Source organism: Ranitomeya variabilis, chromosome 2, assembly GCF_051348905.1.
Source record: "Ranitomeya variabilis isolate aRanVar5 chromosome 2, aRanVar5.hap1, whole genome shotgun sequence".
NCBI lineage: Eukaryota > Metazoa > Chordata > Amphibia > Anura > Dendrobatidae > Ranitomeya > Ranitomeya variabilis.
In genome coordinates, this window is record NC_135233.1 from 8,018,360 (window position 1) to 8,035,563 (window position 17,204).

At 56.0% G+C, this 17,204-nt stretch overlaps 1 protein-coding gene across 2 annotated transcripts in view; it reads right to left on the minus strand.

Moving 5' to 3' along the window:
- Positions 1-849: 849 nt before the first annotated feature.
- The window catches only part of TMEM63B (transmembrane protein 63B), an 82,941-nt gene continuing 66,586 nt past the window's right edge, over positions 850-17,204 (minus strand). For both annotated transcript variants that reach the window (XM_077281953.1, XM_077281955.1), the window contains 16 exons: positions 11,098-11,206; positions 10,826-10,896; positions 10,616-10,696; positions 10,071-10,194; positions 8,907-9,040; positions 8,581-8,718; positions 6,521-6,674; positions 6,332-6,438; positions 6,173-6,259; positions 6,027-6,092; positions 5,779-5,941; positions 5,518-5,623; positions 3,443-3,610; positions 3,233-3,348; positions 3,053-3,133; positions 850-2,815 (listed from right to left, as the gene is read on the minus strand). In XM_077281953.1, the coding sequence (XP_077138068.1) occupies positions 2,642-2,815; positions 3,053-3,133; positions 3,233-3,348; positions 3,443-3,610; positions 5,518-5,623; positions 5,779-5,941; positions 6,027-6,092; positions 6,173-6,259; positions 6,332-6,438; positions 6,521-6,674; positions 8,581-8,718; positions 8,907-9,040; positions 10,071-10,194; positions 10,616-10,696; positions 10,826-10,896; positions 11,098-11,206 (1,879 nt within the window). In that variant the 3' untranslated portion in view covers positions 850-2,641. The remainder of the gene's footprint in view (positions 2,816-3,052; positions 3,134-3,232; positions 3,349-3,442; positions 3,611-5,517; positions 5,624-5,778; positions 5,942-6,026; positions 6,093-6,172; positions 6,260-6,331; positions 6,439-6,520; positions 6,675-8,580; positions 8,719-8,906; positions 9,041-10,070; positions 10,195-10,615; positions 10,697-10,825; positions 10,897-11,097; positions 11,207-17,204) is intronic.

Sequence of the window (17,204 nt, forward strand, 5' to 3'; positions counted from 1 at the left end):
GGCAGCGTGTATGAGCGGGTGTGTGGTCTGGGTCGGTGAGTGGTGGCAGCGTGTATGAGCGGGTGTGTGGTCTGGGTCGGTGAGTGGTGGCAGCGTGTATGAGCGGGTGTGTGGCCTGGGGCGGTGAGTGGTGGCAGCGTGTATGAGCGGGTGTGTGGCCTGGGTAGGTGAGTGGTGGCAGCGTGTATGAGCGGGTGTGTGGCCTGGGTCGGTGAGTGGTGGCAGCGTGTATGAGCGGGTGTGTGGCCTGGGTTGGTGAGTGGTGGCAGCGTGTATGAGCGGGTGTGTGGGCTGGGTCGGTGAGTGGTGGCAGCGTGTATGAGCGGGTGTGTGGCCTGGGTCGGTGAGTGGTGGCAGCGTGTATGAGCGGGTGTGTGGCCTGGGTTGGTGAGTGGTGGCAGCGTGTATGAGCGGGTGTGTGGCCTGGGTCGGTGAGTGGTGGCAGCGTGTATGAGCGGGTGTGTGGCCTGGGTCGGTGAGTGGTTTATGCTCCCATTACAGCATAGGACAGAGGTTGAATTCTGGACTGAGAGTGGGGAGGTAGATTAACCCTTGCAGGCACAACCCCAAGTCACGTGTGAGAGCGGGCACGTGACAAAGAGGATGACACGTTCTGTACGACGACACACCACTGCTCCACAGAACAGGCTGAGACAAAACCAGCAGAGTCATCTCAGTACAGAGGGCCAGACATTAGCGAGAGCTATAGTATATTGACTACTTGCATGGGACTGCAGGTGACATCTACTGCATTATCTGTACTCAGAAGAGAGTCATCACTGTGTTATCTGTGGTTACATAGGACTGCAGGTTAGCACAGCAGTGTCATGTGATCACACAGGCGGGATCTCGCAGTGTAACGACAGCTTTATTATTTTATACAAATGAACACGGCCGCGGTTTGTGCAGAATCACACACAGATCATGGAGGACGGCGGCTCCTGCTCTACGCTACACGTCCAGTGCGGTCACTGCTACACAGTCAGTCCCTACTTCTCCTGGGAACAGTGCACAGAGGAAGGTACTGCAGGGGAGGGGCCAAATCTGCAGGGGAGGGGCCAAATCTGCAGGGGAGGGGCCAGGACAAGAGAAACCATTCATTCCTGAAATACTGCGAGTAGCCCCTCAGGATGTAGTGATTATATTACATGTAATGCTAGATCGCACGCCAGTCACCTCCAGAGCTGCCCTCACTATTCTGCTGTTACATCGTGTCTTATCCTCCAGTCACAGCCGGAGCTGCGGTCACCATTCTGCTGATTTCGGTCACCTCTCCCTCCGGTGATGGCGGCGCTCGCTCTGCTGCAGCCTGGGCGGCTCTCTCCACATCACCCATCATACACAGAAGCTTTGAGCTCCTGCAGCTCTGGCTGTGACTGGAGTAGAGGACAGATGAGGAGTCTCAGCTCTGCCGTGATGGGGGCAGATGCGGGGGGCCGGCCTGTGAGCAGCGATTATAATGGAGGGGATGAGAGGTCTGTAATAAAGTGCAGCAGAGACCCTCACAGCAGGAAATCTCAGAGTCATAATTAAAGGGACAGTCCACTGTGATCCGGTCGCCTGTAGGACCTCGGCAGTAGGTGATGTAGTGAACACAAGCTCCGCCCCCAGCAGAAGCCCCTCCCTTAGTCAGTCAATGGCCGCCTCTGTCCAGGCCGCGATGGGGTCAGTTTTCCACAGCATTGACCACTGTCAGTGATTCGTCCCTTTAGGGCATTTGGCGGGTCACATACTTTCTCCATCATTCGCTCGGCGTTCATCGTTTCATTTTAGTATTAAAAACTGAAAATCGTGCGATAAAAGGTTTCCTATAGTCCAGGAACCAGGAGGGAAATAAAGTGCAGTGCCTCCCTCCGCAGGGTGCAGCCCCCACACTAGAGGGGCGGGGGTACTGGGGCCATCACATGGCGGGAAAGGACGGCAGCAGCTCCGAGGCAGGTTTCCTAAAAAACCTCGGGGGTGTGGCGGTGCCTGTCAACCAATGAAAAAGCAGCGATCCTGCAGCCAGTGATGGGGGACGGTCTGTTCTGTGAGCTGATGGCGAATGATGCCGGTCCGGGCGCAGCTCCGTGCAGTGCGTCCGCGCAGGGAAGGCGCCTTTCACCAGTGTAGTCCCGCGGCAGAGGGGTCACCAGTAGTACAGTCAGTGCAAAGTAGGCGGAGTTTATGGAGATTAGATCCTCCCAAAGTCCAGCTGTCACTGAGGGGGGAGGAGCCCGGTAGAGTGAGAGGAGAGGGAGGCAGAGACGTTACCCTGCAGCGCCGGCTGCTGTAACCATGGCACCACACGTATGTGCTGGCCTCCTCCAACAGAGGACATGCTCATCACACTGGGTCTCGTCCCCTCCTCACCATCCCAGGGCCACACGTTCTGCCCTCATCCCCCCTAGGGTTGGAGCAGGGCACACAGAGCAGACGGTGCGAGCACACGGATGTAGCGAACACGGAACATACAACAGCAGGCGGCGTCTGTGCAAACATGGAGCCCCGACACTGTGCTGACAGGGGCGGTGCAGGGGCCACTGCTGCCCACTCCTTATTGCCTCGTCAGCCGGGGGGCAGGACCCCCTCCGGGACACTAGTCACAGATGATGAAGGTTCGGGGCGAGTACCAGCAGCATCTTCCCTCCAGCCGCCGCCGTCACTGGTGGATCTCGTTCTCGATCAGACTGTCCTCACACGACTGGAACTCTGCGTCCTGCGTGGTGTCGGTGTGGATCATCTCCTCGTCCTGGGATCCCTGCTCCGTGTCCTCGCTGTCACCCGCCGGGTCACTGTCCGTGGCCGAGTCCTGCAGGACCTGCGCAATGTACTTCTGTAGGGAGAGAGGGGCGTGGTCAAGGATGCAGATTGGGTGATGGGCCTGGCCAGGGATGCAGATTGGGTGATGGGCCTGGCCAGGGATGCAGATTGGGTGATGGGTGTGGCCAATAAAGAGTAAAAGGTTTGGTCAATAATACGGATTGTGCAATGGGCGTGGCCAATACTGGGGATTATGATTAAGAGGCGTGGCCAGGGATGCAGGCTGTATTGGGTGCGGGGGACGACTCACCGCTGACTTCTGGGAGGGGGCGTTCGATGAGGGGCGGCCATTCTGAGTCCCGTCCACAGCGTTCACCTCCGTGTGATCGATCTGGTAAAGGACAGTCTCATTAGGAACAGACACCCAGGAGGGCAGAGGAGCAGAATGCAGTGCCACCTGCGGCCCAGGAGGAGGCGCCATTACTCTCACCCGGTAGTTGTGAGCGCTCAGGTACTTGAAGTGTCCGAAACAGACGTGCGACAAGCAGATGACGATGGTGATCACCAGGACGACGAAGGTGAACATGGAGGTGGGCGCCAGGAACCCTGCGGGACACAAAACGAGGGGTTACCTGCAGGACAGGGCGGCACCATTACTGAGACCGCTCTCCAGGACTCCGCACCGCATCTCGCCACTCACCAGTCCGGACCGTGGAGAAGAACAGCAGCCAGAAGAGGCAGAGGATCGGCGCCGCCACCACTTGGCTCACCGCCGCAGAGTGGATCTTCTTGTCCAGCTTGGCGGGCAGGTAGGCGTAGTACAGGTTGTAACGGTCCACCAGGTGCTTCAGCAGCATGTACATGAGACCTGCGCCGAGGGGACGAGTGAGAGAGGTGGAGGGGACCGGGAAAAAGAGAGCAGAGCACGGGGGGGGGGGGGGGGGGGACAGAGAGAAGAGCACGGGGGGGAGGGGGAGCCGCGGGAACAGAGAGAAGAGCATGGGGGGGGGGGATCCGCGGGGACAGAGAGCAGAGCACGGGGGAGGGTGGATCCGCGGGAACAGAGAGAAGAGCACGGGGGGGGGGGGGGAGCCGCGGGAACAGAGAGAAGAGCACGGGGGGGGGGGGGATCCGCGGGAACAGAGAGAAGAGCACGGGGGGGAGAGGGAGCCGCGGGAACAGAGAGCAGAGCACGGGGGGAGGGGGAGCCGCGGGAACAGAGAGAAGAGCACGGGGGGGGGGGGGGACAGAGAGAGCACGGGGGGAGGGGGAGCCGCGGGAACAGAGAGAAGAGCATGAGAGCATGGGGGGGGGATCCGCGGGGACAGAGAGCAGAGCACGGGGGAGGGTGGATCCGCGGGAACAGAGAGAAGAGCACGGGGGGGGGGGAGGGGGAGGGGGAGCCGCGGGAACAGAGAGCAGAGCACGGGGGGGAGGGGGAGCCGCGTGAACAGAGAGAAGAGCACGGGGGGGAGGGGGAGCCGCGGGAACAGAGAGCAGAGCACGGGGGGAGGGGGAGCCGCGGGAACAGAGAGAAGAGCACGGGGGGGGGGGGGAACAGAGAGCAGAGCACGGGGGGGGGGGACAGGGAGCAGAGCACGGGGGGAGCCGCAGGAACAGAGAGAAGAGCACGGGGGGGGGGGAGCCACGGGAACAGAGCAGAGCACGGGGGGGGGGAGGGGGAGCCGCGGGAACAGAGAGCAGAGCAGGGGGGGGTGTGACAGGGAGCAGAGCACAGGGGTGAGGGGGAGCCGCGGGAACAGGGAGCAGAGCACAGGGGGGAGGGGGAGAAGAGCACGGGGGGGGGGGGCCGTGGGAACAGAGCAGAGCACGGGGGGGGGAGGGGGACAGGGAGCAGAGCACGGGGGTGAGGGGGAGCCGCGGGAACAGAGAGCAGAGCACAGGGGGGAGGGGGATAAGAGCACGGGGGGGGGGCCCGCGGGAACAGAGAGCAGAGCACGGGGGGGGGGAGGGGGAGCCGCGGGAACAGAGAGAAGAGCACGGGGGGGGGGGGGACAGGGAGCAGAGCACAGGGGGGACGGGGAGAAGAGCACGGGGGGGGGAGGGGGAGCTGCGGGAACAGAGAGCAGAGCACGGGGGGGGGGGGGGACAGGGAGCAGAGCACAGGGGGGAGGGGGAGAAGAGCACGGGGGGGAGGGGGAGCCGCGGGAACAGAGAGCAGAGCACGGGGGGGGGGGACAGGGAGCAGAGCACGGGGGGGAGAGGGAGCCGCGGGAACAGAGAGTAGAGCACGGGGGGGAGGGGGAGCCGCGGGAACAGAGAGCAGAGCACGGGGGGGGGGGGGGAGAGAGGGAGCCTCGGGGACAGAGTGCAGAGCACGGGGGGGGGGGGAGGGGGGCAGAGCACGGGGGTGAGGGGGAGCCGTGGGAACAGAGAGCAGAGCACGGGGGGAGGAGGAGCCGCGGGGACAGAGAGCAGAGCACGGGGGAGCCGCGGGGACAGAGAGCAGAGCACGGGGGGGAGGGGGAGCAGCGGGGACAGAGAGCAGAGCTCGGGGGGGAGGGGGAGCAGCGGGGACAGAGAGCAGAGCTCAGGTCAGGGAAAGGGCTACAGGGATAGAGCAGAGCCCAGGGATTGGATTGAAGGATGGGTCTGAACGGCACAGCCCATTATATAGTGAACAGATGGAGAAGAGGGAGGGGCGATGGGACGGCCCATTATATAGTGAGCGGATGGAGGGGAGCGATGGGATGGCCTATTAGACAGTGAATGGATGGGGGGAGGTCGGCCCGCCTCACCACACAATTTACTCACCGAACGGCACGATGATGGGACATGTGATGCTATAGGTCATCACCACAGTGAATATACACATCATCCAGGCGTACGCCGCGCCAAACTGAAACTCATAAGCCTGGTGCTGGGGGCGAGAAGCGCAAATTATAGGATTCTGATCACATGACTGCAAGAAAGCCAGGAGACTACCCCCCCACCCTACAGACCCCAGCATGGCTCCTCCCACAAAGCACACTGGCTCCTCCCACAAAGCACCATGGCTCCTCCCACAGAGCTCACCCGCTTCACGTTTTTTCGCTCTGCAGCAGAGCGTGCCAGACACAGGCGGATCATGTACATCAGCAGACCCGGGATGCGGAGAAGGTCCATGGCGTTACCAATGAAGGCCGAGGCAATGACGTAGTTGACGAAGAATGCGCCGTTATCTGGGAGGAACACGCACCTGACAGGGACAAGAGTCTGAGCACGCGGGGGATAGGCGGGCGGTCCGACCACGACGGCCTCACCCTCCCACGCACGTCACTTACTCAAACCTGATGGCTGCCTCTGCCAGGAACTTCTGATCAAAGAGCCAACGGAAGAACAGGTCCAGGCTGAGCGGGAGAGAGGACAGGAGTTAACGGAAGCTGCCGGGAGGGCACAAGACGGCGGCCGCTCCGGAGCCAGGACCTACCTGCTGAGCCCCAGCGATGGGAGCAGCAGCACCATGAAGATGAGGAAGGTGTAACACTTGTGCATGGTCGTCCGGTTCTCACCCGACCTGGAAGGAGAGAAGCAGTGAGCAGATAATGGCCAACAGTCGCGCTGCCAATGCTGCAGTCACCCGCCGTACCTGGTCCAGTGCGCCTCGAAGAAGGCCGAATAATAGACGATGGTGGGGAGCAGAGCGGAGAAAGCCCACAGTAACAGGGTGGGGAAGAACTGGGTGATGATGGGATTCTGCAGAAAGGAAAGCACAAGATCAGCGCCGGGGACGCTGGCTGCCTGCGCCGAACGCACCAGGAGCGGCACACACACTCACGTTCAGATACTCCACAGGTTTGGTGACATTGAACTTGTCCATGGTGGTGATGATGATGGCCGGGGTGGTGAGGAAGAAGAGGAGGAGAAAGAGGATGACATTGATGATCAGGCAGCGGATCCACCATACGAAGCCACGGGTGGAGAGGTGCTCCCTGCGGACAAGAGAGACAAGTCCCATTACCCGGTGTGAGCGACCGATCAACCATCTCCTCACATACACCACCAATACGAGACGTCCCCCGCCACCACTTACCCTGCCACATGCCCCCTCTAAGTGGCCCCTGTCATAATATTGTATGAAATGTAATATGATTTTGTAGCTTTGCCTGTCAGATCCATGCTGCGGGCTAAAACCCCCTTCTCTCTGTGTTTGTGTTTGCTGAGATGTGGGTGTGTAGAGAGGTTTTATTGCTTCTAGTTCTGGGAGCAAAGGAATTTTTACGACCGGTATAGCTGCATAGACAATGGTACCCGCTGAAACTGGTCTGATCTCTCTTTTAAAACATGAGGCTCTTTGTTCCAATATTGTAAGATATTAGGCCAACGATTTTGGCTAGGAAAACAATAAATACATATTGCTAATCTCCATCGGCGGATTTATCAGCCACTGTAAGCATGAGCCTCTATTTCAAACAGGGACAGAGTACAGATTTCTCCGGAACCGGGCGTCACAACGAGCCCGAATTTAGTATCATTAGAAAGCCAATTGTAAAATAAGAAGAATGCTGGGTGTGTTATGATTCTGACACGTTCTGGAGTGGAGATACTAGCATTATAAGACTTTGTGTTAAATTTGGTAACTCTGATGAGAGGGGAGGGGGATGTTAACTCAACCCCTTTAGTGATGTCACGAGGCTCCAGGTTTTTAAGGGACTCCACTTAACCCAGTCTTCAGTGTTGGTCTGAGTCACCAGAGGAGTCTTACCTGAAGAGCCCTGACTGCTAGCCCTGATGAACTGGGACATATGGGAACTCCGCCCACTAGCCTGGTTGCCTGCAATGTCCTGAACACATGTAAGTGTTAATTTCTCATTTGACCCCTGTTATTTTTATAATTACCTTGTACATATTTTCAATTGTCTCATATTGTAACATCTTTATATGCCTTTTTGTAAACACTGCCTTAATCTTTTACGGAGTAAAATATCTAAATACTACTTTCATTCTCCTGTTCTAAAACGTACCCTAAGTCTTCTGAAGGGAATTACGCTACTGTTTTGGGTTAGCTTCGGACCCGTTTAATTGAAGCTGGTGGCAGCATACCTTTGTTCTGTGCCTTTGGGAGTCGTTGTAGCGAGGGCGGCGTTGTAAATTATTGTTCCTGCCTGAGTGGGAGTAGTTATATCGCCTCGCTGCAGCGTGCCCAATAGCCAGTACAAAGCGGGCAGCCTTTCTGGAGACTAATTACCCTAGGTGCAGTACCTAACCTGACCTGAGGGTAAAGGGGCGTCAGAGAGCTGCAAGTTCTCAAGTGGAACTGTAAAGCGGGATATACATAAATCCCTGCAGTTCGTGGTATATTGAAGAGCAGTGGGATACCTAAAATAAGCCCCTGCTGTAAACTAAGAGGTCAATAGCCTTGTGTGTGTTTTTTCATCACATTGTAGCTGGAGGAATAACTAAGATAAGCCCCCTGCACATGTGATAGCCATCTGTTGGTCTAAAGTCACCCCGATCCGTGACGTAGGGGTGACTGTCACGGTGTGAATCATGATAAATTGGTGGCAGCGGTGTGGAATCCTGACACTAACCAACTAGCAAAGTCAAGATGGATCACATGACACTTCCCTTGAGTCCTGACTCCTCAGCTGTATATTCAAGGAGTCCAGGGGGTGGGGCTTCCTAGTTTGCCTGAGTGGCACTAGAGGAGGGCATGATGCCGGGTCAATTCCACCAGACTAATGTTTTCCCTGAAGAGGGAACCTCAAGTATGAACAGCCCAGGCCAAGGACCCTTGAGTTTCACCTCCAGCGCCAGAACCGCTGCTCTCTGAAATGGTTGCATTCCCTACATAAACATGTCATACGGCCCACCTCCTCCAGGCCCAGCCATACTCACCAGTAGATGTTCTGGGGGTCCGGGGCGTAGGTCACCGTCCAGTGCTGAACATGCAGCGCGTCGCTGCAGGAGGAGAACTTGGGTTCCCCCCGACAGCTGCAGCCGTGACATTTACAGGCATTGAAATCCTTCAGGATCCTGCAGGAAGAAATAAAGTGAGGAGGGGCCCCCAGGAGCCACGCAGAGGGCCCCCAGGAGCCATTCGTATTTAGAGAAGACATTAAGAACTACCGGGCAGGGCCGAGCTGAGGCCACAGCTCCTAGATGATTGCTCATGGCGTGGGGGTCCCTGATAACGGGGGCCGATACATGTACATCGCACTTACAGGGCAGTGATGGCCTCATTGTGAAAGGTGACGAAGGCCATCCCCAGGGGCTTCTCGTTGACCTTTTCCTTCTCCTTCTTGTATTCTTCCTTCAGACGCTGCTCCAGCTTTGTGTAGTATTCAATGGCCTCCACCTGCAGGAGACGATGGGACGCCATAAACTCGTGCGGACATAACTAATGTACACCCCAAAGTAAGGAGAACCCCGTGGGAAGGGTCACTAGGGGGAGGGACTAGGCAGTGATCGACAGTGCTGCAGAGAGCACCGGAGGAAGGGTCACTAGGGGGAGGGACTAGGCAGTGATCGACAGAGCTGCAGAGAGCACCGGAGGAAGGGTCATTAGGGAGAGTGACGAGGCAGTGATCGACAGTGCTGCAGAGAGCACCGGAGGAAGAGTCACTAGGGGGAGGGACTAGGCAGTGATCGACAGTGCTGCAGAGAGCACAGGAGGAAGAGTCACTAGGGGGAGGGACTAGGCAGTGATAGACAGTGCTGCAGAGAGCACCGGAGGAAGAGTCACTAGGGGGAGGGACTAGGCAGTGATCGACAGTGCTGCAGAGAGCACCGGAGGAAGGTTCACTAGGGAGAGGGACTAGGCAGTGATCGACAGTGCTGCAGAGAGCACCGGAGGAAGGGTCACTAGGGGGAGGGACTAGGCAGTGATCGACAGAGCTGCAGAGAGCACCGGAGGAAGGGTCATTAGGGAGAGTGACGAGGCAGTGATCGACAGTGCTGCAGAGAGCACCGGAGGAAGAGTCCCTAGGGGGAGGGACTAGGCAGTGATCGACAGTGCTGCAGAGAGCACAGGAGGAAGAGTCACTAGGGGGAGGGACTAGGCAGTGATCGACAGTGCTGCAGAGAGCACCGGAGGAAGGTTCACTAGGGAGAGGGACTAGGCAGTGATCGACAGTGCTGCAGAGAGCACCGGAGGAAGGGTCACTAGGGGGAGGGACTAGGCAGTGATCGACAGAGCTGCAGAGAGCACCGGAGGAAGGGTCATTAGGGAGAGGGACGAGGCAGTGATCGACAGTGCTGCAGAGAGCACCGAGGAAGGGTCACTAGGGGGAGGGACTAGGCAGTGATAGACAGTGCTGCAGAGAGCACCGGAGGAAGGGTCACTGTAGGCCTAGACTTGCAAAGTCACATTAACCACAGCACCTCACCTGCTCACAGCCTTTGATCACACAGCAGCACAGGTGACCGCATGGTTTGGGGTTGATGAAGGATGTGATGTTCTCTCGGCTAAGCAGGTTATTAAAGTACAAGCGGCCACGCTCTGCTTTCTTCCTGCGGTAACCAAGAAAAAAATGTAAATTTGGGGCAAGTATGGAGTCACAGCATGAAAAATACCTGGAACGAACGAGGAGGGCGCCAGCCACAGAGGGAAAGCGAGCGGCCGGGCGACAGCCACAGAGTGAGAGTGAGTGACCGGCCAGGCGCCAGCCACAGAATGAGAGCGAGCGGCCGGCCAGGCGCCAGCCACAGAGGGAGAGCGAGCGGCCGGCAGACAGAAACAGCGAGCAAGTGAGCGACAGAGGGAGAACAAGCAATAGAGAGGGGAACAGTCATAGAAATCTGGGGAGGGTGTGAGATAATATGGGTAGGAATCCCCTGATACAGGCGGACCCAGTGTCCAGGTCTCTGCTGCCTCCTGACTGGCCGGCGTACAGTAGATCCTCTGGAGATGTCGCAGTCTCAGGAATTTTACCTCTCTGCATCCAGGAACATCAGTCTGGCCACGTCATAACACGGCCGGGCCTCCAGGACGGTGCAGTTCGTGTACGCCTCTCTACAAGAGACAAGCGTGATCGCACACAACAGTCACTGAGGAAAGTGCCTTCCAACAGAGAACCCCAACAGATCCAGAGCACAGCACCCCAGACCAAGAGCCCCCTCTCACATGAGACAGACGACTTACTCAAAATGTTTCTTGATTTTCTCCGGTTCGGCGTACTTGGATATCCCGTTAATGAAGAGCGTGCGCTTCACCTGTAGACAAGAGCATAGAGAGGCATGTAAGCAGAACTCTGCAGGCACATAAGGAGAGGACAGTGCCTCCTAGCGGTGCGAGGGACCGGAGGGCTCCCCCCGGCAGAACATGGGGTAGGTGAGAGGAGTCAGGGTTTAGATGCCCCTCCTGGGTCCATGTGATGAAAAGCAGAGCGTGCAGCGAGCGGAGGGCTACTTTACCAAGTCGTCCTCCTTGTAGCGCATCTTGGACGTGTGCCGCCTCATGCTGTAAACCGTGAGCAGCAGATACAGGAAAGCGAAGGTGGTGTGCAGCCAGAGCAGGTTATTTCTGAGAGAGAAAGACACGGTCACGAGCGAGACACACAGACACCGGGGAGCAAGAGCAGTAATACAGCGTGCGTGACGGACGACCACCAGGAGACGTCACTATACAGGGCGCGTGACGGACGACCACCAGAAGACGTCACTATACAGGGCGCGTGACGGACGACCACCAGGAGACGTCACTATACAGGGCACGTGACGGACGACCACCAGGAGACGTCACTATACAGGGCGCGTGACGGACGACAACCAGGAGACGTCACTATACAGCGCACGTGACGGACGACCACCAGGAGACGTCACTATACAGGGCGCGTGACGGACGACCACCAGGAGACGTCACTATACAGGGCGCGTGACGGACGACCACCAGAAGACGTCACTACACAGGGCGCGTGACGGACGACCACCAGGAGACGTCACTATACAGGGCGCGTGACGGACGACAACCAGGAGACGTCACTATACAGCGCACGTGACGGACGACCACCAGGAGACGTCACTATACAGGGCGCGTGATGGCCGACCACCAGGAGACGTCACTATACAGGGCACGTGACGGACGACCACCAGGAGACGTCACTATACAGGGCGCGTGACGGACGACCACCAGGAGACGTCACTATACAGGGCACGTGACGGACGACCACCAGGAGACGTCACTATACAGGGCGCGTGACGGACGACCACCAGGAGACGTCACTATACAGGGCGCGTGACGGACGACCACCAGGAGACGTCACTATACAGGGCGCGTGATCGGCCGACCACCAGGAGACCTCACTATACAGGGCGCGTGACGGACGACCACCAGGAGACGTCACTATACAGCGCACGTGACGGACGACGACCAGGAGACCTCACTATACAGGGCGCGTGATCGGCCGACCACCAGGAGACCTCACTATACAGGGCACGTGACGGACGACCACCAGGAGACGTCACTATACAGGGCGCGTGACGGACGACCACCAGGAGACGTCACTATACAGGGCGCGTGACGGACGACCACCAGGAGACGTCACTATACAGGGCACGTGACGGACGACCACCAGGAGACGTCACTATACAGGGCGCGTGACGGACGACCACCAGGAGACGTCACTATACAGGGCGCGTGACGGACGACCACCAGGAGACGTCACTATACAGGGCGCGTGATCGGCCGACCACCAGGAGACCTCACTATACAGGGCGCGTGACGGACGACCACCAGGAGACGTCACTATACAGCGCACGTGACGGACGACCACCAGGAGACGTCACTATACAGGGCGCGTGACGGACGACCACCAGGAGACGTCACTATACAGGGCGCGTGACGGACGACCACCAGAAGACGTCACTATACAGGGCGCGTGACGGACGACCACCAGGAGACGTCACTATACAGGGCACGTGACGGACGACCACCAGGAGACGTCACTATACAGGGCGCGTGACGGACGACAACCAGGAGACGTCACTATACAGCGCACGTGACGGACGACCACCAGGAGACGTCACTATACAGGGCGCGTGATGGCCGACCACCAGGAGACGTCACTATACAGGGCACGTGACGGACGACCACCAGGAGACGTCACTATACAGGGCGCGTGATGGACGACCACCAGGAGACGTCACTATACAGGACACGTGACGGACGACCACCAGGAGACGTCACTATACAGGGCGCGTGACGGACGACCACCAGGAGACGTCACTATACAGGGCGCGTGACGGACGACCACCAGGAGACGTCACTATACAGGGCGTGTGATCGGCCGACCACCAGGAGACCTCACTATACAGGGCGCGTGACGGACGACCACCAGGAGACGTCACTATACAGGGCGCGTGACGGACGACCACCAGGAGACGTCACTATACAGGGCACGTGACGGACGACCACCAGGAGACGTCACTATACAGGGCGCGTGACGGACGACCACCAGGAGACGTCACTATACAGGGCACGTGACGGACGACCACCAGGAGACGTCACTATACAGGGCGCGTGACGGACGACCACCAGGAGACCTCACTATACAGGGCGCGTGACGGACGACCACCAGGAGACGTCACTATACAGGGCGCGTGACGGACGACCACCAGGAGACGTCACTATACAGCGCACGTGACGGACGACCACCAGGAGACGTCACTATACAGGGCACGTGACGGACGACGACCAGGAGACCTCACTATACAGGGCACAAGACGGACGACCACCAGGAGATGTCACTATACAGGGCGCGTGATGGCCGACCACCAGGAGACGTCACTATACAGGGCACGTGACGGACGACCACCAGGAGACGTCACTATACAGGGCGCGTGATGGCCGACCACCAGGAGACCTCACTATACAGGGCACGTGACGGACGACCACCAGGAGACCTCACTATACAGGGCGCGTGATGGACGACCACCAGGAGACATTATACAGCGCTGTGCAAAAGTCTAAGGCAGGGATGGAATAGATGCTGCAGAGGCAGAAGCTCCAGGTAATAGAAGGGATAAAATAGACTATTGTAATCAATTTACAAAATACAAAGTGACTGAAGAAGAGAAACGTAAATCCCACCAGTCACCAGCCGCCGATGATATAAACAAGCGTCTTCCAGGAGTGATCCCTACAATGGCTGACCAGGTAAATTCTATTTAATTTTTAATCAGATACAAATTTGTACGAGGTAGGAGCCAACAAAATCATATGAAAAAACCTCAATACTAGAAACACTTTTTATTAGTTAAAAACAAGGCAACCAGCCCCACCTATAGTGATCAAACAAACAAAAACCCAATAAAACAACATGTGCTGGACCACATATAAAAGAGACTGATGGGGAAATCTATAGCACCCTAGTGGAGGCACCTGTCCTGCCCCTACCTGGCTGCGGAGGTAGACGCCCTGGGGGGACGTATTGGCGCCCCCGCTCCACGACGGCTATCCCTGTAGGTCCTGATATGCCCTGCAGCCTCTAGTGAGAACCTCTACCCGCACACTAGAGGGTCCTCTACCGCTATACAATGAGCTACTATACTAGGGAGGACCTAGTTCCCCAAGAGAAACATCCTGATATATATGAACACATCTGGCGATGAGCATAAACTGGACAGCAGTTACTTCACAGTGGAGAACACATTTCACTCTCTATAGAATGTGGGTTTTGTCCATCTATAATAATGCTAGTCGGGTGGACTGTACACTTTACATGGGCTCTCATCCCAATCATGTGTCCCTTCTACCACATTCCGGTTGGTATAAACACCCCAGCAGCGTGGATCATTTACCACATAGAGCAGTATGTTAAGACCATGGATACTCCTCTGTGCTGCACCAATCGCCATCTACAATGCACGCCTCTACGCGTTTCGCCTATGCAGGCTCATCAGGAGGCCAGATAACGTGACATTCTGTGTCACATGAGATGGTGGATAGCTGAATGCCCAATGCCAGATAACTCACTTTTATATTCGCCGCCAATACGCTCCAGCCCAGGTGTCTCCTCTCCACTTCCTGTGGGGTCCCTTGGAGCCTACAGCGCTGTCCGCACAGCCGTACGCAGAGAAAACAGATACACCAAGCCACTGCGCATAACATTCCTCAAGCGCTAGGTGCTACTGCGCATGCCCGAGATCGGGCCCCTCTGTATCTCCACGGCGCATGCCCAACATGGGACGCGCAGAGGGAGGCCCCTGCTGACGTCGGTAAGTTTCAATGACATAGCCGGTCACCGTTCTATTGCGAATCCCTGGAGGGAGGCGCCTTCCTATAGGCTCCGCCCCCTCCCCATGACCGCTAGCTACAGCCTCTAGACACCGTTACAGGAGGCGGGGCTTAAGCCGCTATGCAACGCTATGGAGCGCGTCGGATTCTACCTGTCCACACAGTAGGACAATATTATAATGCAGCATATAATGTCTTTCACGGAGCAAGCTAACAACGCCTCTTTCGACAACTGTCTATGATAATCTGGTGATTTAGACAGCCCTACTCCCGCACATTAATAATCTAAGGCACCAAGCTCCCGATTGTGTCCCCCTCGGTGCTGACCTTGTATCTACTCTCCCCAATTCACGGGGTATCTTGAAGGCAATACCACCCATCTACACCACATGTCAGCCTTACTTAGGTGCTGAAGCTATGGCTACATTCCCACTGTGTCATTTATTATGTATAGATGTGATCTCTATAGATGTCTGATATAATATCCAATCATATCAGTTATACACACATGCACAAGATCACAGCTACATGATATGTGTGCCAGCCTTCAAATGCTCCAAATCCCATGGATAATTAAGGTGTAGGAGAAACACAAAGTACTGTCACCATGGAGGGCCATATATACATACATATTGGAGACCTTTTGGGATCCTGAAGGGCAGAACAGGCGGCAAACATAAATATAGAAGCTAAATATAACTGCAACAAATGATGACAATCCATGTGGGAGCTCAAAAAGAGGACCCCATCGAACAATTGGTATCATCCTATCACTCTGCGGACCAATAATACAGTATACTATAACGTCACAAGCTAGAATATCAAATATCTAAACGGAGTATACCAGACTTTTAGCAGGAATCTACAGGAAGCAGGCATACGATACTTGCTCATGGATTCCCTTTGGTTCAAGAGACTCCATCCTGAATATCCATTCACATTCACGTCTAAGGATCATCTTATCAAGATTCCCACCTCTCGGGTTCGCTCTGACCACCTCTATGACAGTGAACCTTCTTCCTGTTGGATCTCCCCTGTGGTAAGGATGCATATGTTTCGCCAGTGGAGTATCCCTATTATTACGAATATCTCCCATATGCTCCCCCACTCTCCTCCTAAACTCCCTCTTGGTTTTCCCTATGTAGTCTTTTGGGCAGGAGCAGGAGGCTACATACACCACACCTGTTGTCTTACAATTAGAAAAATCACGTTGGAAAAAGATTTTACCCGTGGTGGAGCTCTGGAATCGTTTACATGGTCTCATCCATTTACAGAGGCTACAGTCGCCACATTTGAAAAAAACGCACGGCCTCCTATCCAGCCACGTCCCGGGCGCTGATACTGGCTGTGCACAAACAAATCTCTGATGGATCTGCCCTTCCTGAATGTAATATTAGGGCGTTCACCTACTACATCCATCAGGTCGGGATCGAACTTGAGAACATCCCAACGTTTGGCAAACACCCTCCTGATATCCTGGTGCTGTGCATCAAATGTCCCGATGATTCTTACTGTATCACAGCACTCCGTTTTAGTTTGCTTCTGTAACAGACCTTGTCTATCCGTCTTTCTAGCAAACTCAAAGGCCCTATCAAGAACCGGTCTCGGATACCCTTTTTCCCTGAACCTGTCAAACATATCCCCCGCCTGACTACTGAAAATGTCATTCCTGGAGCAGTTTCTCCTCAATCGGAGGAACTGTCCTTTAGGGATCCCCCTTTTCCGGGAAGTCGGGTGATGGCTATTCCAATGTAGCAGACTGTTAGTACTGGTAGGCTTTCTGTATATACTTGTCGTCACTCCCCCGTGTGTCTCCTTTCTAATTCTCAAGTCCAGGAACGCCAATTCCACTTCACTGATCTCTGACGTAAACTTAAGGCCCACATTATTCACATTAAGATGCCCCATAAATGCTCTAAACCTGTCCATATCATAAAGACGTCGTCAATATACCTATAACGAATAGGTATATAATTATGCCACCACTTTTCCTCATCTCCGGAAACGATGGTTTCCTCCCACCAGCCCAGGAACAAATTAGCATACGATGGAGCACAGGGACACCCCATCGCTGTGCCCCTGAGCTGGTGGAAGTGCTTGCCGTCAAATGTAAATGCATTATGGGTGAGGATGTATTCAAGTAGAGTCAGTACAAAATTATTATGCTCTCTACAATTAACTGATCTTTGTTGTAGGAAATGACTAACTCCATCAATTCCTGCTTGGTGCTTGATACTGCTATAAAGTGCTTCTATGTCAATAGAAGCCAACCACGCACTTTGCCCCA